General features: G+C 41.1%; 1 protein-coding gene across 1 annotated transcript in view; it reads right to left on the minus strand.

The window, feature by feature from the left end:
• The window catches only part of LOC125933998 (serine/threonine-protein kinase DCLK1-like), a gene marked incomplete at its 5' end in the record, with an annotated part of 92,774 nt that overhangs the window by 24,182 nt on the left and 41,942 nt on the right, over positions 1-26,650 (minus strand). The window contains 5 exons of the mRNA XM_049647304.1: positions 5,985-6,065; positions 8,233-8,329; positions 8,709-8,786; positions 10,796-10,929; positions 22,446-22,592. Of these exons, the coding sequence (XP_049503261.1) occupies positions 5,985-6,065; positions 8,233-8,329; positions 8,709-8,786; positions 10,796-10,929; positions 22,446-22,592 (537 nt within the window). The remainder of the gene's footprint in view (positions 1-5,984; positions 6,066-8,232; positions 8,330-8,708; positions 8,787-10,795; positions 10,930-22,445; positions 22,593-26,650) is intronic.

Here is a 26,650-nt window from a genome sequence, read left to right on the forward strand (position 1 = left end):
TTGGCCTCTTGATTCTTGTTAACCGTCTCCAGCTGTACGGCACCCAGGACCTTTGACTCTCTCCAGCTTGGCCCTATACATCCCCTATGTCTACAATTCGCACTGCACTTGAGGAGAAAATGTGAAGTAAATTAAGATCTAGCTTGGAGAAAGGACAGGATAAGATGCCTAAATGGAAACTTGAATTCCAGGTCATCATTTGTAATTCATGAATATAAATAGGTGGTTTTATTTATTATTACAGCATCACTAGGGGTTCTCTTAATTTCTAACAAATTCTGCCAGCACAAGATGAATGCACGGAAATTTTTGTGTGGGGAGAGCTGCTTTTAATTAGCATGGAATATCGTGGTAGGTTATCCAGGCTCTTGATTTTTCTTCTTCCTCTTTTTCTTCATTCTTTTTGGATATCTTGGCTTAGTAGTATCTTTTCAAAAGAGGAGGTACGCAAGAAAAAGGAAGTTAAATAAAATTGAAAGGCCAGGAAGGTGATAGGAAGTCTTGAATTGGCTAAATAATGACACTTGACTTAATTAGACCAGCACTTTGCACCAGGACAGAGTTCTGAATCTTGGGAACTCTTAAAATTCCCGATGCCTTCCCAGATGCCCATGTAGACCAATTCAGAATCTCCAAAGGCAAAATGCAGGCATCAGACCTTGTGCTAGAAACTCCAGCGAGCTTCATGCTAGAGATTTCTTTGAGGCTCAGTTTCCTCATCAATAAAACCAGGAAAATAACTGGTGGCAAAACACAGACTCATAATATTACAGCATTGAGTTGGACCTTCATCCTAGTATCAGGAGAATAACATCAGATAAAGCAGGTTGGCACTTTAAAAATAAAAATGCAATAACAGTAATATATTTGAGGGGTGCCTGAATGGCTCAGTCAGTTAAGCATCTGACTTCAGCTCAGGTCATGATCTCACCATTCGTGGGTTTGAGCCCTGCATCAGGCTCTGTGCGGACAGCTCAGACAGAGCCTGTAGTCTGCTTTGGATTTTGTGTCTCCCTCTCTCTGCCCCTCCTCTACTCATGCTCTGTCTCTCTCTGTCTCTCAAAAATAAATAAATGTTAAAAAATTTTAAAAAAACATATAGTAATATATTTGGAATATTACAATGGTGATAATTTAATTCTATTTACAAATAAGAATTTTATTTCTGGAAGTGTCAATTAAGTTTATGAACTTATCACTAGCCTACATTTTCTATCAACGAAGTGTCGCTTGGGGGAAAGTGACTCAACCTTGTCCTCAGTCCCTGGAGTGATCAAGATGTATATTGCCTATTTCAGTCTCTTATGTGCCTAAATCCTGTGGTTCTCCACTAGATGACTACTAAGATAAATAAACGTAGCCAGGATGAGGAATAGCTGTGATACCGGAGAACACAATAGAGCCAATAATGCACACACTATGTACGTAGTGCTTGGAGCACTAACAGAATTTTTTTCTTTTATTTTGGATGAGGGGGTTTTCCTTCTTAATCAAACTTCTCATACACCAGCAATTCGCATTTCATCAGCACATAGCAACAGGTGAGGGTTACTGTCTCTTTTGCAGACTGACTCTCAGACTCTTCTGATATCTAATCCCTTCTTCATCCTTGTAACAGCCCAAGAGGCTGATTCTATTATCTCCATTTCACTGTCACAAAAACAGGTTCAAAGGAGTGAAATGACTGTCCCAAGGTTACACAGGAGGGTAAGCTGATGTTCCTGAGAGTCCACATTCCTCTCCTAGACACCTGGCTGCACACTGATGCTGCCATTGCCCATCTGGTTTGCTAGAACAATCCACCAAGAGGACTCACTCATGACTCTTCCAGTAACAGAGCAGAGGCCCAGAACAGCAAGGAACACGGTGGGATCCCCACCCGGAGCGAACGAAAAAGTGAGCCGAGAGGTAAGGTTATAAAACAAGTGACTTTCGCTGACTAGATTTTCCGATTCTGTTGCCCTACTCTCTATTTCATAAGAGACTGCCTTTTCAATTCCAAAGGCACCAAGTGAAAAGGTCACTGTATAAGCAACAGAGAAAATGAGGACAAATGAGGGAACAGGAAATGCTTTCTGATGACTTCCTCAGGGCTCATATAATTATTATTACCTTTTACCCCCTAAGGTAGAGTCCTCGGTGGTAATCAGATATAATTTGATCACCAAATGCAAAATGCCTTGTTAAATGGACTTCCTTTTAAATTCCTAACATATTTATTTTGATTGCTTGCTTCATTTTGTTGCCCTTGGAGACCTCCACGAATACTAAATGCTGGTTATGAGAGCTTATGTATGTTTTTTTCATTTATGTTTTTGAGACAATAGTCATTTTTCTGATTTAGTCACTACATAAATGTAATTTCAAAAGTTAAGCAGTCACTTCACACATTTTGGGGGTTTTTAAAAATATGTTTAAAGTTTTTGCTCACACCAATATTTTTTCCCCTTAGAATCTAAGGTCTATTAGAATTACATAACTTTTTTTTTTTTAATTTATAATCTCCTGGCTAATTCCTTAAATGTTATCCTTGCTTTTAGGAAATGTCTTTAGGGAATCTGAGAGGGAAAACTAAAATGAGAGCAGAAGTCCAAGTTTTAGAGGGAGTGGCTGAGCCTAATTATCAGCAAAGTGGGACCATGTGTAAAAAATGTGTACAAAGCAGGTTGCCAAGGCAGAAAGTTACTGCTGAGACATGTACATGCTGCCTTAGGAAAAGGAGGAACCTAGTTTTTCAAAGGCAACAGCCAAAAATCTTCTTAATTTTGTTTCTTGAACCCCCTGAGTTGGGATACGTAAGGAGATAGGGTCATTTGGTTTGTAATCAGGCTAAGGCTGTTTCCAACTGCATTCCAGCCCCCTCACACATACAGACGAATTTGCTCACCTTCACAAAGTTATCTTAACACAAATATGAAGATCCCACTGGAGCTTGCTCTGTCGGCCAGCCTCCCCCACGTAATCCTTTGTAGCACCCCTCTCCCCACACCGACAATGGCTGGAGGAGCCCTTCTGTCTCATTCTATCACAGCTTCCAAGGACAGGCTTGGCAAGCAGTGGTCCTCTGATGAAAACGTATTTAAAAATGGCTACGTACAGTCTACGAATCTCTTTCCTCTATGGCTCGTTGTTAGCCTTCCAAGGCCATGTTTCAAATTCAGATTTTCTGGTTTATTCTGTGTGATCATAGTCCCACCGTTTCTAGTGCTAACATCCAATTTGACAATTTGTAGATCATGGGCTTTTTTTTTGTTTTTAATGTTTATTTATTGTTGAGAGAAAGAGAGAGACAAGAGTGTGAGCGGGTGAGGGGCAGAGAGAGGGAGACACAGAATCCGAAGCAGGCTCCAGGCTCCGAGCTGTCAGCACAGAGCCCGACGCGGGGCCCGAACCCACGAACCGTGAGATCAAGACCTGAGCTGAAGTCGGACGGTTAACCGACTGAGCATCCAGGCACCCTGATTATGGGCTTTTAATTAGCATGTAGATCAGTCAGAACAAACTCTGCCACCAAGACGGGCTGTAGCTGGTTTGTGCCTCTTCCTCCCTGATATCTAAGGGAAAGGTGCCACGACCTAGGTAAGTTACTTCGGCAAGGTTGCTAACTTCTCTGAACAATCATGATAACCATATGATGTGCATATGCATTCTTGTGCAATATTCACAGTGCTTTCACACAGAACAAAGGATGGATAAATGCAAAAGTGGTGCATGGGACTTTATCCTTGGGGGGAGGACCTGGCAGAAAATTCTGGCTCTATCTAAACTTGGCTACTTCGGGTAAGTCACTCATCATAGTCTCAGTCTCCTCCTCTGTAAAATGGGTACAACAATACCCACTCTGCCTATCTTCTAAGTTTATTATTAGGCTTAGGTGAGATGCTTCCTAACTTCTCCCACTTCACAGAAAAGGATAACTTTTGTTTAGCACCCTGGGGTAAATGCAAAGGTTTTGAGGCTGCAGATGACCACTCCTGGACTCTAGCTGCCCTACCTGACTATCCCAAAGGCTGGGATTAATACCTCTACACGTGTGTATGCCAACTGGGGAGCTTTGGTATATGAAAATATTTAAAAAAAACTTTAGCTATCTATCTATACACACTCACATTCACATATATCCTCCTGATATATATGTGTGTGTATATTGTACCCCAATGTTTATAGCAGCACTTTCAATAATAGCCAGATTATGAAAAGAGCCTAAATGTCCATCAACTGATGAATGGATAAAGAAATTGTGGTTTATATACCCAATGGAATATTACGTGGCAATGAGAAAGAATGAAATATGGCCCTTTGTAGCAACATGGATGGAACTGGAGAGTGTTAGGCTAAGTGAAATAAGTCATACAGAGAAAGACAGATACCATATGTTTTCACTCATATGTGGATCCTGAGAAACTTAACAGAAGACTATGGGGGAGGGGAAGGGAAAAAAAAGTTAGAGAGGGAGGGAGCCAAACCATAAAAAGACCCTTAAAAACTGAGAACAATCTGAGGGTTGATGGGGAGTGGGAGGGAGGGGAGGGCGGGTGATGGGTATTGAGGAGGGCACCTGTTGGGATGAGCACTGGGTGTTGTATGGAAACCAATCTGACAATAAATTTCATATTAAAAAATAATAAATAAAATAAAATACAGAAGAAAAACATATAGAACACCAATTTCATTTCTAAACAAATTACACAATCTAGGAAATGTAGGGATAGAAGCATCAATTAGCAATTTGAGTTATAACAAATATATGTGTGTGTGTATTTGTGTGTGCATATGTGTGTGTGTGTGTGTGTATACCTGTGTGTGTGTATACATATATATGTAAAGTACTAAAACCTAAGCCCATGGTCATCATATGGCAGAACATGTACAAGACCCCAACCTCTTGTCACTTCAGATACAGTCTGTCTCAACACTGTGCTTTCAATTATCCTTAACAATTAGCGGTTTAGGAAAAAGACATGTGGCTAATCACCGATGTGATAATTTAGAGAAGTGGAACATTTTGTTGCCTTCAACTCACAGCCAGATCACTCAAAGCAGTAGAAAGGCTGGCAAAATTTCAATCATCGAGCTAACGATTGTAACCTTGTTCCTGTCTGTGTTCATGTCCATATCCACGTGCAAATCTGTGTCTGTCTTCTACTTTGGCAGTACGAACCATTAAACTTAGGTATGGAACTTCCACATGTGAGTGAGGGTTACAGGAGTGCCTAGATTCTACCGTTGTTAGGAAGAACATAATCAGCTCATGTATGTGAACTACTCAAAAGAGTCGTGGGAAGACTTTCTAAGCAAAGCACTCTATACGTATTTATGACTATTCAAAACAAATCTTATCAATCAGTTGTAAAGAGATACAGGAACAAAACAGAATGACTGCGCTCTGGAGAATTCTTTCATAAAGATGTATCATTAGACTGTAGTATTCAAATAGTGGCAGCAGCAGCAGCAGCAGCATCTGGGAGCTTTTAGAAATTCAGAGCCTCACATCTACTACATTAGAATATGCATTTTAACAAGATCCCCAGGTGACTTGTGAGCACATTCAAGTTCACGAAGTGCTGCACTGGAGTACTTCAGGGCTTATATGGAGACCCTTGGGTCAGTTGTATTTCCTGTGGGAATAATGCAAAAGCAGTAGTGACTCAGAAAATCTTCTCTGTCCTACTGATGTATTCAGAATGTAGACTAGGGGGTGGGGTGGGGGGCAGTGACCATGGACATGCACCTCCCCACTTAGAAGGCAGTCCCATCTGAATGAAACAAAATGCTCTGTGCAAGAGATCACGAGAACGCACGTCAGCCCGGATTCATCAGAGGCCCTCATGGAACAAGACTGAGATCCCGTAACTGTTCTGGCTTGAGGGGGAGGAACAAATACAAACACAACACTTCAGAAAAGGAGGTGACACCACTAGGAAATCTGCAGTTTTCCAAAGGAACATTAGGAGTAAGTGGAGGGGAAGGAGGAAGTCACTTACATTAACCCAGGGGTGCTCAAGGACCTGCACAGCCGAAAATCGCTGATCCACATCAACCAACAGCATCATGGTAATGAGCTCCTGCAGAAGGGAACGTTCGATTCCATTTGTCTAACTTTTACGGTAGCAATCTGAGCATTTTCATATGCAGAAGTTCTCTTTCAGTTTGGAAAAGCTCTAAATCTTAAATATATCCGCTCAACTTACCCACAGCCACCTAACATCTTTAGAAGTTAGAGGAAAGGCGAGTATTCAGAATTATAAATATATTGCTTATCGTTGAGAAAAAAATGAGGTTAATATTAGAATAAATTTCATTAAAAATGTATTTAGTAGAAAAGAAATAAATTATACAAGTTAAAGAATTAATATTCCTTTCTTTGCCTAGAATTTTGTGCTTTAAAGGCAGATTTCTAAGTTGGTTTAATACAGAAATATGTTAAAATTGCTTCAAAAATTTCCACATCAATCAATACCAATAAAATGGAACTATTAAGGGGCAAACGATCTAATGGTTCTGAAATTAATGAGACTTCCTCATGAGCTCCAAATGATTTGGACCAGGAAAGCACAGCTTGGGTTTTAATGATGAGTCTGTCATACATCTGTCCACCTTGGATTAGAAGGATTAGAAGTTCCCATGTAACAAAATGGTTAGATATGTGTTATCCAGTTCCTTACATTCACAGGATCTGAGTACCAGTCCGTGATGGGGATGATTTATTTCCATTGATACAGAGATTTCTACCTTAAAGTTCTCATTATGTTCTTCTCCAGCTTCAGGCTCCTTTGTGTAAGAAGGCATTCATTCACTTTCCAACCTGGGCCAGAACTTATTAAAGCAACTATTTTGTGTGATGCCCTTTGCCAGGTGTCATGGGTGTGTAGGAGATGGTCCTATCTGTCAATGACTTTGAGCCCTCTTGTTACAGAGTGATGGCATAAGGTAGTAAGTTCCTGAAGAGACTGCTCACAGGCAAAAACAACTCCACCCCCATGCATTATCACCCCACCTCCTATCACCTTTCTGCCTTTCCTGTGACACTTCTCTCAATTCCCCACATTTTCCTAGGCCCAGAGGTAATTAGAAGTCCTGGACGGCTGAAGAAAATGAAAGCCTTGGACCTAACGTGCATCATTTTCTATGGAAAGTGGCCAGGCGGAAAAAGTCAGGTTTTCAACTGAACTCACTCAGGACACAGCAAAAGGAAAGGCATATACACCAAATAATCAAAAGTCAATTATTTCTCAACAAGAATTTTTTCATAAATTTAAGTCGATGCTTGGAGACGTAAGTTTAAGGAATCAATTAAAAAGTTTTCTTTTTTATCTCAAGTTCTACTATCGTCTCCATGTAAGAGTTTTACAGTTTTCTTAGATACTGATCTCTTCTTAGTTTAATGGGACAAAAACGGCATGCCTTGTTTCCCTCTGCCTTTATATCCTGGCTGTCTTTCAAGATCCAGGTTAGATTGTAGTTTCCTCCTGATATCTGTGTGGATCATTTCAATGTTTGAGCTTCCTTCACTTTGATTGATTAACTAGTTGCTTCATTCACTCATTCCTCTATTTATTCATTCATTTAATACATGTTAAGCACCAGTTATGTACTGGTCACTACGTAGACACTGATGTTACAGCAATAAACAAAATAGACACAAATCCTTGTCTTGGGAACGTTGTGTTCCAGTAGGAGAATCAGAAAATAAATTACAGAAGTAGAATGTATCCACCTATCTAAATCTACCTGTCTAGAAAGGTAGAAGGCTAGTTACATGGTATACCAGATGGACATGTGGGTGTAAGTACTACACAGAAAAATAAAGCAGATGAGGAAGATAAGGTGAGCCAGGTTGGTTAAAGAGCTGTAACTGAAAGTGGGGTGGTCTGGGAAAGTTTCACTGAGAAGACAAAATTAAGTTGAGACCTGAAAAAGGTAAAGCAATAAGCTGTGTGGCAATCTAAGGTGGCCTGGTGCGGGTAGGGGTAGCAAGAGCCTGTAGCAATGTAACCGGAGTGGCAACAAGGAGCAATGAAGCCAGGGAAACAGAGGCACTTGATAAGTCGGGATGGCTATGAACAGAGGACTTGATGACTGTGAACTCTTGGACAACCTAGTAATTATAACCAAAATAGACAGAAATCATATTAACAATATCATTAAGTCTCCCTGCATAAGACGAGTCAAAATCAGTAATTCCATTAAGGTGCACAGGCTATAAGGAAGAAGAAGGCACTGGAAACCTACCTTGGCAGAATCAGAAACGTTATCCCAGTACGGAGAAGGAAAGTCCACTTGCCCCATCAAAATCTGATCAAAAAGCACCTCCTGGTCATCACCACTTCTGTTTAGATGAACAACGACAACAAGGGAAAAACAGCACTAAAATGTCAACTCAGAGTATGTTTCTTCATTCTTATACATTAGAGCCTTTCCTTTCCCCATTAATGTGTAAAATGTGTGTTTTTAAGCAATTTAAAATGTCAATATGGAACTGTTTTGGTAAATTAAGAAAGAATGAGTTTTTAAATTATATGAGGAAGATTTATGGAAGGCATGTAAATTAGCATGTACAACGTAGAAAAAAATAACAGGCACTGCAAGCGAAGTTCTTATTATGTTCTTTTCCTGCTTCAGGCTCTTTTGTGCAAGAAGGCGGAATGGATCACTCAGAGAATAGAGCAATGCTTTGTTGGTGAGGAATAAAAGATTACTGCCCATACCCACGGAACGGAGGGAAACCACACAGCAGGATGTAAGTGATTACACCAGCTGCCCAGATGTCCACCTTGAGGCCATATCTGGAAAAGTAAGTGAGGTTAGAGTTAGCAAAGTCAGGCCAGGACAAATTATGGGGCATAGCAAAATAGATGACTCTTCTATTCTAAACCAAAAACCAAACTAAACAAAAATAAAAAGCCCAACAACAAACAATAAACTAAAACCCACCGGCTAATCAGAATTCAAGGAAAGAATAATAAAAGAGAGAGAGAGAGAGAGACTAAGACACATGAATAAAAATCAAAGTAAAAGCATGCTTATGATCATATCCAAATATCAGTAAGTGAGGGGTTTCATCAAAAAGGTTTATTATAGCCATATCAGTTTTAAGATAAGGTGGGACCCTTGAAACTATACAACTCCCTGATTTTAGAAATAACAATTACATATAGGACATTGCCAATTTATTTTTTTATTTTTTTAATATTTATTTGAGAGAGAGAGAGAGAGAGAGCAAGTGCAAGCAGAGGAGGGTCAGAGAGGGGGACATGAAGAATCCAAAGCAGGCTCCAGGCTCTGAGCTGTCAGCACAGAGCCCAACGCGGGGCTCGAACCCACAAACTGTGAGATCATGACCCGAGTCAAAGTCGGACGCTTAACGGACTGAGCCATCTAGGCGCCCCAGGACATTTCCAATTTATAAAGCACCAACATATATTATCTTATATGCTGTTTTTCTAACAGCTCTTTACATTCCCAAGGATAAGTATTGTTGCCTATATTATAGAGGGGAAAACTGAGGTTCAGTGAGGTAAATAGTCTTCCTCAAGATCACACAATCTGTGGCAGAGCTGGGTTCCAACCAGGATCTTCAAGAGCCCAACGCAATTCTCTTTCTACCCCAGACCCCTCCCTCCTGGCAGGCTGTCAGAATACTCACAGTAGAAACTGTAGATACGCCTCGGGCAACACCCTCTGAGGGAGGTCAGGCAAGGTTATAGATGTGGGCTCCCAACTCACTCAAATTTGACGAATAAAAAAGCTCTCATTACCCTACATCTCACCCTTGGGATTTCCCGATTGGCATTCCCTTCTCATCTATTTTGCATTTCTACCTTTCCGGTCTATGGTTAAGCAGAAAAACTATCTCAAATGGGTCATAGTGGAGCATACAACCTAGACCCTTGGGGGTGGGTTGGTGCCACTAATTGGGGGGAAAAGTAGGGCCATCTCTCCTTGCTGCACCACCCTTTCCCAATCCTTCTGTGTAAGGGTAGTACTTCAGAACGTCGCCCATGATCCTTGGTAAGAACTAGGCTCTTTTCGGAAACAGCCCTTTATTCACACAGACCTGAGTTCAGATGCTGACTGAACTACGATCTAGTCATGAGCTTATGTGATATTCAACCTTCAGAGTAAGATTATTCATATTCATATGCACAATGGGAATCATACCATCTACTGTAAGAGTTAGAAGTAAAGGAGCTTAGGACCTGGCGTGCAGTAGGTCCTTACTAAGTGTCAGGCCACCCGCCTTCTCCCCCACCCCCGCCCCGCCCCCATTCTAGAGGTTTTCATTCATCTGATACGGCTGCACACAGAAACCAGAAAATTCCCAGTGGCCCTCTGATGCCTAAGGGTGTTTGTACTGCACAGATAATCAATGGACCGCCAAGAGAGCCAAAATGAGACTGGGACGGGAGAATGAGGACAGCTGAGAGAAATAACCACAGGAGACTGTAATCACCACACACAGCAGTGTCTGTTTCTTTTATCCCAAAGCAAGTTAATTACCATCGCTATATGTTTCCCTGTTAGTCCGAACATTTTTTACTCTGAGGTTAATAACTGCTGTTCTACCTTTAACAAAGGCCAAATGGAAGCCTTGAACAAGATTGCAGTAATTGGCAACTTGATTGGGGAAACAGAGAAAATGGCTCCCACTTTCAAGTTTAAAAAAAAAAAGAGTGAAAGAAATCTGATAGCTAATTCTGTCCGGATGGCACAGAGCAGTACGTTCTCCTATTCTTGAAGCAGACTAGTTCTTTGACAAGCACAGCACTTCAGTAAACACACGGAAAGCATTTACCCAGTCTCTGCGATGATTTCTGGAGCCACATATGTCGGGGTGCCACAGACTGTGTACAGGGGGCCGTCTACAATGGTGGCCAGTCCAAAGTCACCCAGCTTCAGCGATTTGCTGCCATCTTGGTGTTCGTACACCTACAGGAAAAGCAAAGAGTGAAACTGCCTTAAAACGAAGAGCTCAAAAGCTCTTTCTTGAAGAAATGAGGGGCGCTGTGGTTTAACTTTCATGTATTTATCATAAAGTAAAAAAAAAAATGAGGCAATTCTGCAAGGATATACATATGAGACTATCTTTTTTTAGATGACAGCAGAACTGGAAGCATGGCAAACAGCCAGCAAATGGAAATTCAATAATAAATTGCGGTAGTTCATACAATGGCGTGCTACATGAGCATTAACATGGCGATGTGGGTTTATATTTATTGAAATACATTATTTTTGGGAAAAAGGAGCAGATTTCAGACTGGTCTGCATACAATGTGTATTAAAGAAAAGAAGACGTAGAAAGAAAAATGTCAGAAAGAACACAGTGTTCGTGTGTCTGTCTCTGGGTGGTAGGATTAAGGCAGATTTCTTGTTTTTTTGCTCCTCTGTATTTAATGTTTTCCACAATTAAAATTGATTTGTGTAACACAATGAAATATAGTCTCCAGTGCAGTATCTCCAACTTATGAAAATAATTACCTCTCCAATTTAATATATAAGAGGACATAAAAATACAGTTCTTTAGTAACTGAACAAAAAAATCTACACAAATATTAAAATACTTCATTTTCAGTGGCCCACATTTCCAACAAAATCTATTTACATTTTTTTATTAATAATTGAAAGGGATATTAACATTTCATTTCACCTGTGGCAATTTGGAAAGATTTATCAGGTGCAGAGTCAGCATTCTGCCCAGGTTTCCTTATTAAGGCAGTAAAAGTCTCTAGTCTTTCACCCAACAAATCAAGAAAAGGATGCATGTGACTATAGGCAAGTATTTATACTGCTTTAATTCTAGCCCGTGATCAAACCAAATGGGTCTGCTCTAAAAAGTATTCCAAACAACTTCTACTATTTCAAAGAAAAGATCAAAGGGCATTCAGAATTCTAATTCAGTGCCCTCCATTGGAATCAATAAGATAAAGAAAACCACACTAAAAAGCTCCTATTCCCAGCAAAGGCAGTCACCAGGAGATGCCTTAAGGAAATGGTGAAGTTTTCCATGCACATCAGAATAATTCCTCCCCCAGCAAGTTGAAGCCTGAATGTTCTTCTGTTGCCGCCTTGTGATCATCTGTACTTGCTACGGCGGTCTGACCTCTTGCGCAGTAAGACATCTCTCCACACATCAGGAGCTCCACTACCGTTCGCACACCGCGTCTCCCTTTCCTTGGCAAAAGTACATTAACTTCTCATTTCACTGCCGCATAAAGTGCAGATGTTTGGCTGGCTAAGCTGTGGTATCAGCATCGATCATTTGGATCTAACTGTTTTGGCAGAGGCGGGGAGTCTGATCCTCCCTTTTGGAGTGACTGTGTCTTTTCTGGGCAGAAAATATCCTTTTATGTTTTCTCCACACAGAGCATGGAGTCTTCTCCTTAAGGGCTTCACCTCCATCTAGACTGGGCCTGCGGGCAGGTGTCCAGAGACTTGTGGGGTCTCCTGCACTTAGGTCGTTAGGGCAAAGACAGTTGCATGTCCCTCACAGATGTAACTTTGCCCAGTTGTCATCTGGGATAGACACTGTCCTCACTCCTTTAACAACGCAGCTCTCTAGCCCATCAGCAGGAGCAAGTTAGGGGCTCTGAGGCATTAGAGCCACAAAACATAATATCATACCCAGCCTAAATGTTTTCCAGCAAAAGAAATCCCTAAATCATAGTTTTAGTGCATAAGCCCTTCTGGCCATCCAAATGTTTTTCATGAGCAGAAACCTGAGATGGAAATATATCTAGAAGATCGTCTAGTTTACTTCCCAGACAAAGCAGGATTGTTTACTTCCTTACTTCCGTTTTCTTAGTAATAACCTTCCTAAAATGCGAAATAATCTCTCGCTTTGAGGTTCTGTTAGTCCGAACATCCACGGGGCGTGTTTTGTGAGGTTGTGCAGATGCAGGTTTCAATTTACGCAACTCCATTTGTACAGGAATTTTGTGGTTTTCCTCTAAACGTACTATCTATACTCACCTAACTTTATTCAAAAGTTGGACGAAAGCAGATGTTGGCAGATCCAGTCATAAGTCATATTTTGGTTCTGACTGTGACTATGTAATTCTCTTACATGTAGCAAAGGTTTTATTTTTGAGTATCTACATTTTGACAGGATTTCCATCTCATACATAGCCATGTGATAGTTATATTTAACGTAGCCAAACAATAAAGTTCAAAGTTTCAACAACTAAGGGAAAACAAGCACTAAAAAAAAATTGTACCTAAAATTTAGGATTATGTGAAAGCAGTAATTCTTCAAAAATAAAACCAACACCTTTTAAATAGAACACAGAATCTATCATTTTAGTGCTCTTTTTATCTTTATCACTTCCACGGTGGCCCCTTCCTCTGCTTTGAAAAAACAGAATTTCATGAACATAAAGTAGTTAACGTGATGCTTATGATAGACAATAAGAACTGAGAGACAAAGGCCTAATCCATGTAACTGAAAACATTTCTAGACACAACTACATTAGAAATGCTTCGGCAAAATGTTTTTGCAGGTGAATAAATGTCCAGGCTTTTCGTTTGGAATTGTGTTTCACTTACTGTCAGGCAGGGCAGGAAGCAAGGTTGCTTTGGGTTTTTCTCTGTCAACACTTTGGGAGAAGGATACAGAAGAATATATTCCAGCGTTTCCTCCCCTCCAATGGGAGAGCACCTTTCCTGAGTCCCCACACAGCCACCTCACAACTGGGATTCACCCTTAGCGTCTGCTGCACCCTGAGCTGGGCTCACCCTTATTTATGTCTTACGGAGCCAGATACAGAGGGGCATGAGTGAGGCCATTGAAAAATGTAATTAAAACTCTGTTCAAATCGCAGATTGCTAAATACATCTGTTTCAAACACACACACACCCTCACGCACACGCACACCCACCACTCGCAAAACCATCCCCCAGAAAGTATTTTCCCAAACGGCAGCTATAAATTTACTTTGAACTGAGTTTTTAATTAAAAGTTAGGAGTTGGAAAAGCTTCTAACAAGTTCACACTTAAAATGTGGAGTCCTTGGCTTATAGTGCTCCCTGAATCGATTGTGATTTCGCTCCTCTGCACGTCTCCTCATCCTGACCATCTTCCACGAGGGACGTTAACTGGCTGCAAGTACGGGCTTGGGCAGCCTGATCCGGCAAGTGGGGTTCTGGCCTCACTTTGGCCTTCACTGTATTGTAAAGCTTCCATAAAACGCGACCCACAAGTGAGGTGGGAGTACCTTGTCAATCAACGAGTATTCACAACATGAGATATAATTTAATGTTCATCCCAAACCCTTTAAATACTCTAGATGTTCCCCCACATTTTAAACACTGAGGGGCTATTAAAGAGACGGGGATTAGTGCAAATTACCAGTGTGTAGTGCTTTCACTGTTTTAACTAAGCAATAAAACTGTGTAATTGTACAACACTAATTGAATGCAGCTACCCATAATTGTGGGCGGCCATATGTATCCTATTACCATAAAGATTGTCAGTATTTTGTAAGCTACTCTTGTGATCATTGCAGATGGCTACAGTCAGAGAAGTTGTTCTCTAGGGTTTATTATATGGCTATAAAGACATCCCATGATTTGACAGACTAAATGTGTTAAATGGCAACAATTATGAAAAAGGTTCCAATTAAAAGCTGAAGGCACGTCCTACCAAGAACAGATATAGTGAAAGGTCAGGTATTAGGTTTTTGGCACACCAGCATTTCGCACAGGATTTTTCCTTTTTAAAGAAGAGTTTTATTTTTGTTTCTTTTCTTTTATTTAGGGTTTTGCAGTAGCTGTAACTTGCTGAACAGTAGATGTTTGGGCATAGGCCTGATTTCCTTTGGATTAGAAACTGAGACCATTTGGAAAAGTTATTTGAAAAAATAAAAGATTTAATATATAGTCATAAAATGCAGCTGGTGGCCATAAAATAATATGAAAATTCACAGATAACCTGAACCCAGGCAAATGGTTTCTGAGATTCCCATAATAGAGAACTAAGAGCTGACTAACATAACAGATGTGTTGGGACAAACATAATTCTCAATGTTGCTGTGAATTCAAGGATAACCCTGTTGAAATCCTGGCTAATGAATCATTAGTATCCACGGAAATATTTTCACAGAGGAGCTCAATAGGTACTAAAAAATTATTTCACCAAATAGAATTGGACAAAGGTGGCATGAAATTGACAAAGCCATGAAAAAAAAAGTCAATTTACTTTTTAACCAATACGGTATCCCTTTAAAAAGACGTTGCTTTTCCTCTGGCCATGGTATATGGCCTTTACGATCCTAAGGAAAATAAATTTAAATCTTTAATCTTTGAGAAGTGAAGTAAAACAACATTAATGCAAGAGATTATTTTTTAAAATGCACTTTATGGTCCACATACTTTAAAATTAAACCTCCTGGAAAAAAATTAATTCTTAAAAAAACTATCTTATACCCACATGTAAAATCTTTATGAAATCAAAGGTTAAATGAAATAATAACAGTGAATGTCACATAGAAGTCAGAAGAGGGGTAACAATAGCAGAGCGAAAAATAAAATAGCTTTTAAGGTATTATCTAGAGATTTTTGGGAAGACAGAAGGATGAATGGAGACTCCCGGAAACCTGATTCTCATCCTCACGTTAAAATCATCATGAAACTATCTCAAAAGGAGTCCTATGCAGCTGCACTGAGATACACAAAACATGCACATTCGGGATTCTCTTGGCCATTGTACATACTAGGCTTTTGCTAAAACTGGGAACTCAGTGTCACTGCCATTTTAAAAACTGGTATTACATTTTTGACACACGAGTAATATCCAACATGTCACTGTAGGAAAATTAGAAAAGACAGATAATTATAGAGGGAAAGGAATTAAACTCACCCATGATCTTGACACCTAGAAATAACCATTGTTAGCATTTTGGGGTATGAACTTCCAGCCCCTTCTTTACCTCTCTTTCCTGCCCTTCTCCTTCCACTGGACAATATATCCTGAGTGAATAAGCCTATCTACATCACGATTTCCAGTGGCTACTGGATATTCCATTGTATGGAGGCACCATGATAATAACCCCAACATCTACTACCACCGCTACTTAGTAAGCACACAGGATACACGAGGCATTGTGTTGAGGAGTTCATGTTCATTACCCTATTGGATCTTCACAACAACCTATTAAGTATCTTACTGATATTCTGCAGATGAGAAAATTGAGTCTCAGAGACGTTAAGTAACTTTCCAATGTTGCACAGCTAGTAAGTGGCAGAGCCAGAACTTCAGCTCAGGTATGTCCAAGTCTAAGGTTTTAACCATATGTCCTCCTCCCTCCTCATCATGCTATTATTTAATTAATCGGTGCCCTGAGGTAACTTGATTCCATATATATGTATCTCTATTTTTTCATACTAAAGCCCACTGGGATGAATATCTGTATGTATGTATACATACCTGATTTTTTTTCTTTAGGTTACCTTTCCAGACTTAGAATTACTTGGTCATAGAATACACATACTATTGAAGGTTTCAGTTATTTATTACCAAATTACCTTTCAAAAAGCTTCTATGAAGTTACTCTGCACCAACATGTATGAGATGATTGGTAGTCTAATAACTTTGGCAACGCTATATACTATTATTATTAATCTTTGCTACTCCAATAAGACCATGTCATTTTAAGTGAGATGAGTGATGTTATTTCAGTCCTTAATCACAAAAGGGATGAGTAGTGCACCAGACAGACCTGGGCCAACCACGGCAGCACACTACAGTTTTATTTCCTGTCTTCTTCTTCCTTGTGCCATCATAGGTCCTTGGAAAAGGGTCCTCAGCAAATGTGTTAGTAAGATAACTGGTATATGATTGTACTAAATAATGTTTGGGGACAATGTTGTTTTTCTTCTATTTTTCCCTTAATTTTTATCCAAATTCAGAGAGCAGATTTTTTTTTTCTAAACACCTATAAAAAATAATCATTCAGTGTCTGCGTGGACATTTTATTTTTATGTACGTATGTATGTATGTATTTTTGAGGGGACGGGAGCAAGGCAGGGGCAGAGAGAGAAGGGCAGAGAATCTGAAGCAGGCTGTGCGATGACAGCGGAGAGCCCGATGTAGGGCTTGAACTCAAGAAACCGTGAGATCATGACCTGAGCCAAAGGCAGAGGCATAGCTGACTGAACCACACAGATGCCCCTCTGATTGGACATTTTCAATGACCACAAGCTACGTATAGTAAAGGCTGTTTAATTTGCAAACTGGTGCAATTGTTAGAATTTTTTTTTTCTTATATCAACCTCAAATCTCTCCGCAATTAATGTCTTCTCTTTAGAGTTCAGTGCTCTCAAGTACAGCACAGAAAAGTTTTTCCATCTTCTGTGTCATTTATTTGACCAGAGCCACCACACTCTACTTTCTCCGTCCCTGCTGTGGGCTAAACTCCAGGCCCCTGTCATGCTGTGCTCAGATTCCTCACCAGAGTGGTAATCGGTATAAGTGAGACAGAGGACTCTTGATGTAGCACTCTTTCGGTGAAAGGAGTCTAGGGGCACTTTTTTAAGGAATCGTATCACACTGAGGCTCACACTGAAGTTACGGTCAATTAACTGCCTTTCACGTGGCCTGGCCAAGTTTTTCCATTGCTGCTTTTCTGTAATGATCATTAAAACAACTCTACCAAGATCACTCAGTCCATTGGGATTTACGTTCCTCTCTTGTCAAATTGCATCTTACTGATTTTGGACCCTCATAGAGCCAAAGATACTTTTGAATCTCAATTCTGTCATTTGCCGTAATACATCTTCATTTCACATCACTAATAATGCTGACTGGGTGACAGCTAGTGACAGAGTCCTGAGAGGCCCCTGTCTCCTTTCTTCTGGGTCCCGTGACCATTAATCAACACTTCTGGTTTGAGATCATATGACAGTGGACTGACTACAGAATCTACTCAACTGTACTTTTGTCTATGACTTCTACATGCACTCTATCTGCGGCTTGTGTACCTTGTGTACCTTGTTGCCTTGTGTACCATGGACCTCTTTGGGGATTAAGAGTTCTGGGATTAAGGCAGAAGGAAATCCATTCATCTCCTGGGCTTGGGGCTGGCTGAACCGGAAATGAATCCAAGCTGGAACACCCCATCTCTTGGTCATACCTGGTCATCCCTTGGAGGGAACAGGGTATCTTCCTGCTATGTATAATCTATAGAGTGACAATGAGAGTCATGTGCTAGGCATGCCATTTTGATGGGCAGCTAGAAACAGGTACAGACACCTGGACAGAAAGTTTCTAAAGGAAAATTTCTGACCAAGAGAAGCAGATTCTCTGAGAAACTGCTTTCTTCCAGAGAGTACTGGGGAGTTTAGAAGGAAAAAGTTTCTTGAATATAAACTTCTGTATTTCAAGAAAATTACAGTTTATTTCTGGAATAAATAAATAGTGATGCGAGTTATATTTCTGCCAGTAAACACTTTAATTTTCCTAAGGAGGTGGCATCTGCATACACATTTTTAAAAGATCCTCCCAGCTCCTTGGAAGGAAGTCAGGCTGCTATTGAGGACTCTTCCTGCCAAGGGTACAAGCCTGCCATCTAGTGGTGACTCCTGCAAACTGGATGCGGTTGATCTCCGTAAGAGCGTTTTCACGGTTTTGTGTGTTTTTTAAAAAGCAACAAGTTCCTTTTAGTTATATATTATCATCACACACACACACACACACACCACACACACACACACACACACTGGTTCTGCGCATAAGTGCAGTTGGGGAAACACTGCACTTTGTCTCCTCATTCAGTGACATTTAGACTGAAGCCCATGTGAATCTTCCATGTAATGAATGAGGAATGGCCTGGACCTGTCATGTTGGATCTGTCCTCTAGTCTGGGAAGAAGTGTCACTCATTGACTCATTCTTTCATCTCATCCACCCTCTCACTCCACCGGTCACTCATCAATATGATCATTAAGCTCCAGGCCTGACAAAGAAAAAGAACCATGGAAAATCACTGGCATGATTAACTTGTGACATCAAAAACCAAAGCAAAATGAAACAAAAACCTAGTAACGATACAATCATAAAATTATAGGGTTATTTATATTGGGTCGATTCCCAGTTCTCACCCCAAATGTGGCTGGAAACGTCACTGTACATCAAATCATGTTTTCTCATTAAAAGGCTTTGATAAATACTTAGACTTGAATAGATCAATATAGGTTCTTAAGGCTAAGCTACAACATTTTTATAGAGTTCTGTAAGAATTAAAAATAAAAAATTTTGGGGTGCCTGGGTGGCTCAGTCGGTTAAGCGGCCGACTTCGGCTCGGGTCATGATCTCGCGGTCCGTGAGTTCGAGCCCCGCGTCAGGCTCTGTGCTGACCGCTCAGAGCCTGGAGCCTGTTTCAGATTCTGTGTCTCCCTCTCTCTGACCCTCCCCTGTTCATGCTCTGTCTCTCTCTGTCTCAAAAAAATAAATAAACGTTAAAAAAAATTAAAAAAAAATTTTTGAAAGTTCTATATGTATAATACCATATAAAGTGAAATCTATAGCTGAGTTAGGAATTTAAGAATAATACTTTGCTACTTATAACAATCATTAAACACTTAACTAGCAAAAATCTTGTTAGCAGTCCAACAATTTAGGCTTTTTTGAGGTCCCTTTAATAAAACAGTAATGCAAAGTGTGTTGTGAGGCCTTTTTATTTATTTGGTAAGTTTATTTATTTGGGAGTAAAAAGATGGATTCAAAGTCTTTACATTAAATTTGTCATAGCATTTTTCAAAAATGGCCTATAGCTCTACATTTTGGCAGGAGATGCCAAATCCATGCATGGGTAAATAGTAAAATTTTAAAAGCAATGTCAAAAAAGATGGAAGATGATTTTTACAACATACAATTTATCGTGAAACAGTTTTATTTTTAGGAGTAATTTAATTTTTACTACAAATAAATGGGGAATAAAAATGAAGGAAGCTAATAGTGCCATATTATCTCTTTATCTTCATAAAATCCCCTTAAAGGAGGCTCAAAGGAGTTAAGAAACTTGTTCAAGGTCATAGGACTAGCCAGTCGAATTCCGAGTAAAGCACTTGGTTTTGAACTTTGGTCCATCTGACTATAAATCCTCAGTACGTGAATGTGCCTCCCATGACGATTCTCTCTTATTTCCACAAAAAGGTCAACAGAATGTGACATTAACAGAAGTCCCAAGTTCAGTTAGTGACGTCATCCTAATTTTGTTAAGCTTATTTTATTCTTCTACCTATTTTATACTATAAATAGATTTATCCCTGCAAAACTCACCAAACTTTACTACTTTCTGAGAGTAAGAAATTCCTCTACTAGAGAAGCAGAATTACTTCTGCTTCTATATTAAACCTAGACTGCAAATGACTCCAATGGCATGTGTGTATTTCATATTCTTACATTGGAAAAGAAAGGAAAAAAGGAGTGAACTTTTTTTCTTTTTGAGTAATTTAGAAAGTAGAACACTGGAAGGAGCACAGTACTTTCACAGTGTCCTGCAAATTGTAAGTTTAGAGAAAGAACGCTGCTAAGTAATCATTTATGGCATTTACAGAAATAGATAATGCTCTGGTGAGAAGCAAGTGAACGATGCCACACAAAAGCAAACTGCTGAGGGGGGAAGGGAAACGAAACTTTAATTTTCAATCACGGAATTTTCAGGGTTTAGAGAAGTTTTGAAACAAAGGCTCAGTTGTGAGTCTGTTCCCACGAGACCATCCTACATAATTCAGGACACAGGAATAATGAATGCAGACAAGAGAAAATTGCTGCAGTTTACGGAGGCAACTATGCAGAAGAGAATGTTCAGGCTACTGCGGAGATGTGGAATTTGAGGTGCAATTAAGTCAGAACTCCGTCGATTGACCTCAGCTGCCTTCCTTAGCCAGTAGCTACAAGCTTACAAACATAATTGCAATTAACTAACTGCTTGCATATTTATTTCTTGAATGCCGATTTAGCCTACGTGAATGTCACCTCGATGAAGGCCTGTCTCTCTGTCCGCTGGCACAGAGCAAGCACACAATAAATATCCCTAATTCGCAGCTTCACGGGGTCTAGTGGTTAAAAGCTTAGGCTTTGGAGTAGGACAGAGCTAGGTGGAGATCTTGGTTCCTCCACATGTGAGTTATAAATGGCTCTAGGCAGGTCTTTGAACTTCTAGGGACTTAGTTTCCTTACCAGTGAAATGGGACAGTAACAGAACTTACCCCACATGGCTGTTGAGAGGATTGAATGAGAGAATGAGTGAAAAGCGCAGGGCAAGCACACGGGTGGGTCTCCATTACAGCAGATGTCCCCAGCCTTTTTTGTGCGGTGGGAGTTGGGTGGCTCATCTGCTGCTAGACTTGAATGCTCATTCGGGTCATGGGGTGGAGGGTGGGGGGATGGGGGGTGGGGAGGGAGCGGAGCTTGTTTCAATGAAGATCTGTACCCTGTCACCAGTCACCAGATTCTGATTTGCTAGGGCTACAGGGAGGCTCAGAAATTTGCATTTTTAACAGGCATCTGGGAGTAGTTCAGATGCAGGGAGTCTTTGGACCACCCTCGGAGAAACACTGCTTTATAAAGAGAATCCGCAATTCCCAGATTTCTGAAGAGATGAACAAACTACCAGTAATATATAATACATGACTCTTGGGCCCAGATAATGAAAGTAAAAGAACTAATATCTTGGGGGGGGGGGAGTAGACAATGAATAGATTTCATTAAAACTCCAGCCTGGAGAGCCAGTAAAATTTATGTTATTCCCATATTCACCAGAGACAGCTCCTTGATGCCCAGTCTCTGTCTCCTCAATTTTTTCTAAAACTGTCCCCTGAACAACTGGACTAGGAAAGGAACCTCACTTGCTTGCATAAAGAATTCTCGGCGTTTCCCCCAGAGATGCTGAGTTCATGTAAAAGCAAACCAAATGGTCATAAAGGAGGGTCAGGACGTCTGTGATTTTAAAAATCAGTCCCTGTTATGATTATTTTTATGCCGAAGGGCTGGTGACTTTAAAACTCACGATTTACTGTCTTAGCTTTTAGATCATATTATCGAAATATAAATTTGGGAGACCAAGGGCTTCCTTTTTTCTTTCCCCAAGTAAAAACTTTTCACATCAAAATGCCGTGGATAAATAATAGACATGTAAATGCTCACGATTATCTTGGCTTAGCCCAGGGTATTAACCACAGCCCTGGAGTTTCCGAGTTCTATTCCCCCAACCCTGTCTCAGGTTTTTATTTGCTATTGATTAGTCAAGTACTCCTAATAGTACATTAACCCTTATAGATAAACTTAAAAGGCTAGTTTCTAGCTAGTTACTGAAGTCCAGCTGGAAACTAGCCCTTAAGGTAGTTTCTTCCTTCTAAAAAAGGAAGAAATTAGGAAAGGAAAGAAGAAAGATTGATATTCACTCATGAGTGCTTGGAACTCAAGACCCCTGAGGTTAGAATCCCTCTTACCAGGAGGTTCTCTGGCTTGATGTCCCGGTGGACAATGTTCAGGCTGTGCAGGTATTTGATGGCGCTGGCCAGGTTGTACAGCATCCCACTGGCGTCTCGCTCAGTGTATTTGTTAGTGGAAGTAATGGCATCAAAGAGGTCTCCTCCCTGAGAAGAGAACGGCAGGTGGAGCAGCACATTAACAGATGGTCCGATCGGGCCGCCTGGAGAGGAAACTGACACGCTAGCAGGGACATGAATGATACTTGCAGAGTCTTTGGGCTCCCAGGGCTTTCCCTGCCACTTTCCTCTCAAAGGCTCATGGACTCCATGGAGATTTCTCCCCCCACTGGGAAAGCCAGTGGCATCTCTTCCAGGGCTCAAAGAAGCAGGGCAAGGACTCCCTGCCATCCAACACACAGTCGTTACCACAGCCCCGGCCCCGGTGGAGAGGGGGAGCCAGGTCTCCAGGGCAGCAGCCTTGTGACACACACCTGGGTGCCCCGGTGGCACGTGCTACGTGCCTTGTACCAACTGCCAACAGAAGTTCAAAGTCATAATCCTAAACCTCCTCAAATAAGAAACAGGTAATAGTGCAGACCACACCCTTAACAAAATGTTCTGCTGGCTTGTGAAATTCACACACACACACACACACACACACACACACACACACACATTCAATTCCCTTCAATCTCTAGATTTAGCTCTCTTGGAGTGGGCGTAGTGTTTTCTTTTTCAATAACGTGCTTCTTTGTAAGGAGCAGAGGAAAGGACCAGAAACTGTCATTTGAAAGATGAGAGAGAAAGAGAGGAGGAGGGAGGGGGATGGAAAAATTTCAAGGAAAGTTTTCTAGGACCATTATTCATCGCAACTTTTGTTTCCCTTGTTCCTTGCTAACTTATTGTTATTTGGAGACACAGAATGATTGTAGGCTCCAATTTTAGTTCTATTTATTTGAAGCCCTTTCAGAAATTTGGGTCTGATTTACTAACAACGTTCGCATCATTCTTGCACACAGTGCACCAAACAGCCGAGCACAGGAGCCAACTGTGTTCATCTGTTGCCTCAGGTGGTAAGGGATTGCATTTTTGTTTTTAAATAGCAAAAATAAAACACAGCCCGTGCAGGCTGACAATTTTCGAATGTCACCCTCTGGCGTGGCCTCTGCTCCCCTGTACAGCCTTAACTCAGGGGGCTTCTCCCACGGTCCATTCAGTTCCCAAACTAAACACATACATTTGTGTCAACATGAACACTTTCTCTCAGCCTTCTGTTTCTCTCAAAGGCGAGGCTGCCAGATGTGGGTTTACAGGTTGTCTCCATGCCTCTCCAGGAGGTGGGATTTTCATTGCGGTCTGCATGAACAGCACCCCCATGCAGCCGGATGTGTGCATGGCTGAGTACAGCAACCCCACGATGACTCCACGGGTGTCCTAGTTATCCAGGTAGGCTCTGGGCATCCTGTATCCCCCCTTCTTCTGCATCCTCAACAAAGCAGTCAGCCAGTCCTTCCCATAAGGCGTGCCACATGCACAGCCTCCCGGGCCACCCACTGCATCTTCCGGGTGAAGGTTTTTGTTGCACTATCCCTGGGGGCTGTCATGTGGCCTCACAACGTGCCCTTTCGCCAGGACGTTCATACAAAACATCCGGCAAAATGACTGTTGCCTTCCCACGTGGAATGGTGGCATTTTCTTCTCCCTTCAGGAAGTCAGCATTCCTTTCCCCCATGGCTCTCCATGCTCAGTTGCCCTGCTTCATGCCAACCTGTTTCATCTCATCTCCTGCCACTAGCTGGACCAATCAGTCACCTTTATGCTCCAGCCAGGATATTCTTCCCAGATCATTAAAACATGCCCCGATCACCCTGCATTCCAGACCTGTCCTTAGAGCCCCCTTCCTAGAGTGTCCTTTTTTTTTTTTTTTTTTTTTTAAGAGGAAGAGAGAGAATGCATGCCAGAGGGGCAGAGAGAGGCAGAGAGAAAGAATTTTAGGCAGCCTCCACGCCCAGCTCAAAGACCGACTTGGGCTCCATCCCACAACCCTGGGATCATGACCTGAGCTGAAATCAAGAGTCGGACGTTTAAGAGACTGAGCCACCTAGGCGCCCCCCTGGAATGTCGCTTCTAGTCCCTTTGTCTTTCTAACTCCTGCTGATCAATGAGGGCCTGGCTGCAGGGTCACCTCCCCCCACAAGGCCTGTCTCCCTCGGAACACATACACAGTTCCCATGTGCACACATCTGTAGGCAGAAGTCTAAAGGCCTATTCTTATTAATTATGGAATTTCACTCATAATAACTGTTACTTTACTGTTTTCCAGAATATAAGCCTTGTCTATCCTATAGCTGCAGGCACTCTGGCATACCACTGGACATTTAGGGTTTGAGAGGCATAGCCCTAGCTAGATGTCTCAGGGGGCAAATGTTGTGGGAGCCTTTCAAGTCAAGCCTGGGGTTGGCCTTCACTTCCTGGGATACTTCCAGACCTGGTCTCACAGCAATTCGGGGTCAGCCTAAATTTAAGGGTATGATTTGGTGATACAATTGAGAAGTCCCGATGCTGGACTATGCAGACACTCTCAGGCCTTGTTAGGCTAGCTTGGTCCCCCAGAGGAAATTCGCAAAAGGCCGTTAAGTGAAGTGAGGACCTCCCAGTGGTACTTAGCTATTGTCGCCTGACTAAGCAAATGAGTGACAATCACACTAGGCTTTCCCACAAAATGTGTTCCGAACTCTTAAGCCTTTGCCTCTTTCATTTCTCAGCTTGAAGTTTAAGTTGGTCTTAACTCTGCAAAAATCAGCCAGTAAATGGGGGATAATCAATCTTTAACAGCACACACAAGGGCAAGAGGAATGATTTAAATTTATTGCTCTAAAAATTAAAGTCATGGGGCGCCTGGGTGGCTTAGTTGGTTGAGCGTCCGACTTTGGCTCAGGTCATGATCTCGTGGTTTGTGAGTTCGAGCCCCGCGTGGGGCTCTATGCTGACAGCTCAGAGCCTGGAGCTTGCTTCGGATTCTGCGTCTCCCTCTCCCTCTCTCTCTGCCCCTCCCCCGTTTGTGCACTGTCTCTCTCTGTTTCTCAAAAATGAATAAATGTAAAAAAATTTTTTTTTCTTTTTAATTAAAGTCACTGTAAAAATATTACCCTTGGTGCTAGATAAAGTATATTTTATAATATTGGTAATTACCAAACTTTATATGGCAATAAAGCACCAATATGAAAATCTTCTGAATAACTGAAATCAGCCTTTCTTTGTTGAAAGAACAGTTTACCATTTTTTATCTCCCTCAGCTTCAAATGTGACAATAACCTATATCACTATAAACAAATAAGTCCCACCTCTCTGAAGGAACAAATCCTAACATGAGGAAGGAAAAAGGAGGCTTCACCTGTAGAGATAAATAGCCACTAAGAAAAAAAAAAGCCAACGGCTCTAAAGTAAAGCAACTCTGAATAATAGAAGTTTAAAGGCTCTTCGAATGAATATTTTTTCTATATAGTAACAGATTAGTTTATCACATGCTGTCTTTGTCTTAAATCTTTACCCAAGGAAACACCACCTTCCACAGTATTGATTCCTGCCACCAGCTGGGGTGTGGGATTCCAAACAGGGTTCCTGGAGCCCAAGGCTCTCACTGATGGGTGTGCACCGTTGATGCAGAGGGTGGTGTGACCAGTTTACGACATTTTACAAGTGAAGTAGAAACGGGTCACACCTTCAGTTAGAGCAACAAAATAGAAAAGTGAAAACTATCACTCCATGCAAACTAAACATTAAATTTATAAAAACGTTTAGTTACTGCAAATGTTAAATATGGAAGTAGAGGCAAGAGATGAGTCACCTTTCACGTAGATTCAGCCGTTATTAACATATGGCCACTTCCATATTCTATGATTAATAAAACACAAATGTAATCTTATGTGACAGGACAAGGTTGTAACATTTACTGAAAGGCAGCAGAACATTCACATGATTGTTAAGACTGTGCTGTTTCTCTGTTAGGTTGGTGACTAAAAGTTTAAAGCCTTTCTTAAATATAAGAATGGTTGGGACATTTGCATGCCGTTCATGAAAATGTGAACGATTTCCACTAAAATGGTAACAACAATGATCGTAATGGTATCTAACACTTTCTGTGTGTTAGCAAGTGCATGATAGAAGCCATCCCTCTTGTTTTCACCATAACACTCCTGGTAGGTGCTATTATTCTTCTCATT

Source organism: Panthera uncia, assembly GCF_023721935.1.
Source record: "Panthera uncia isolate 11264 chromosome A1 unlocalized genomic scaffold, Puncia_PCG_1.0 HiC_scaffold_16, whole genome shotgun sequence".
In the NCBI taxonomy this organism is placed as follows: domain Eukaryota; kingdom Metazoa; phylum Chordata; class Mammalia; order Carnivora; family Felidae; genus Panthera; species Panthera uncia.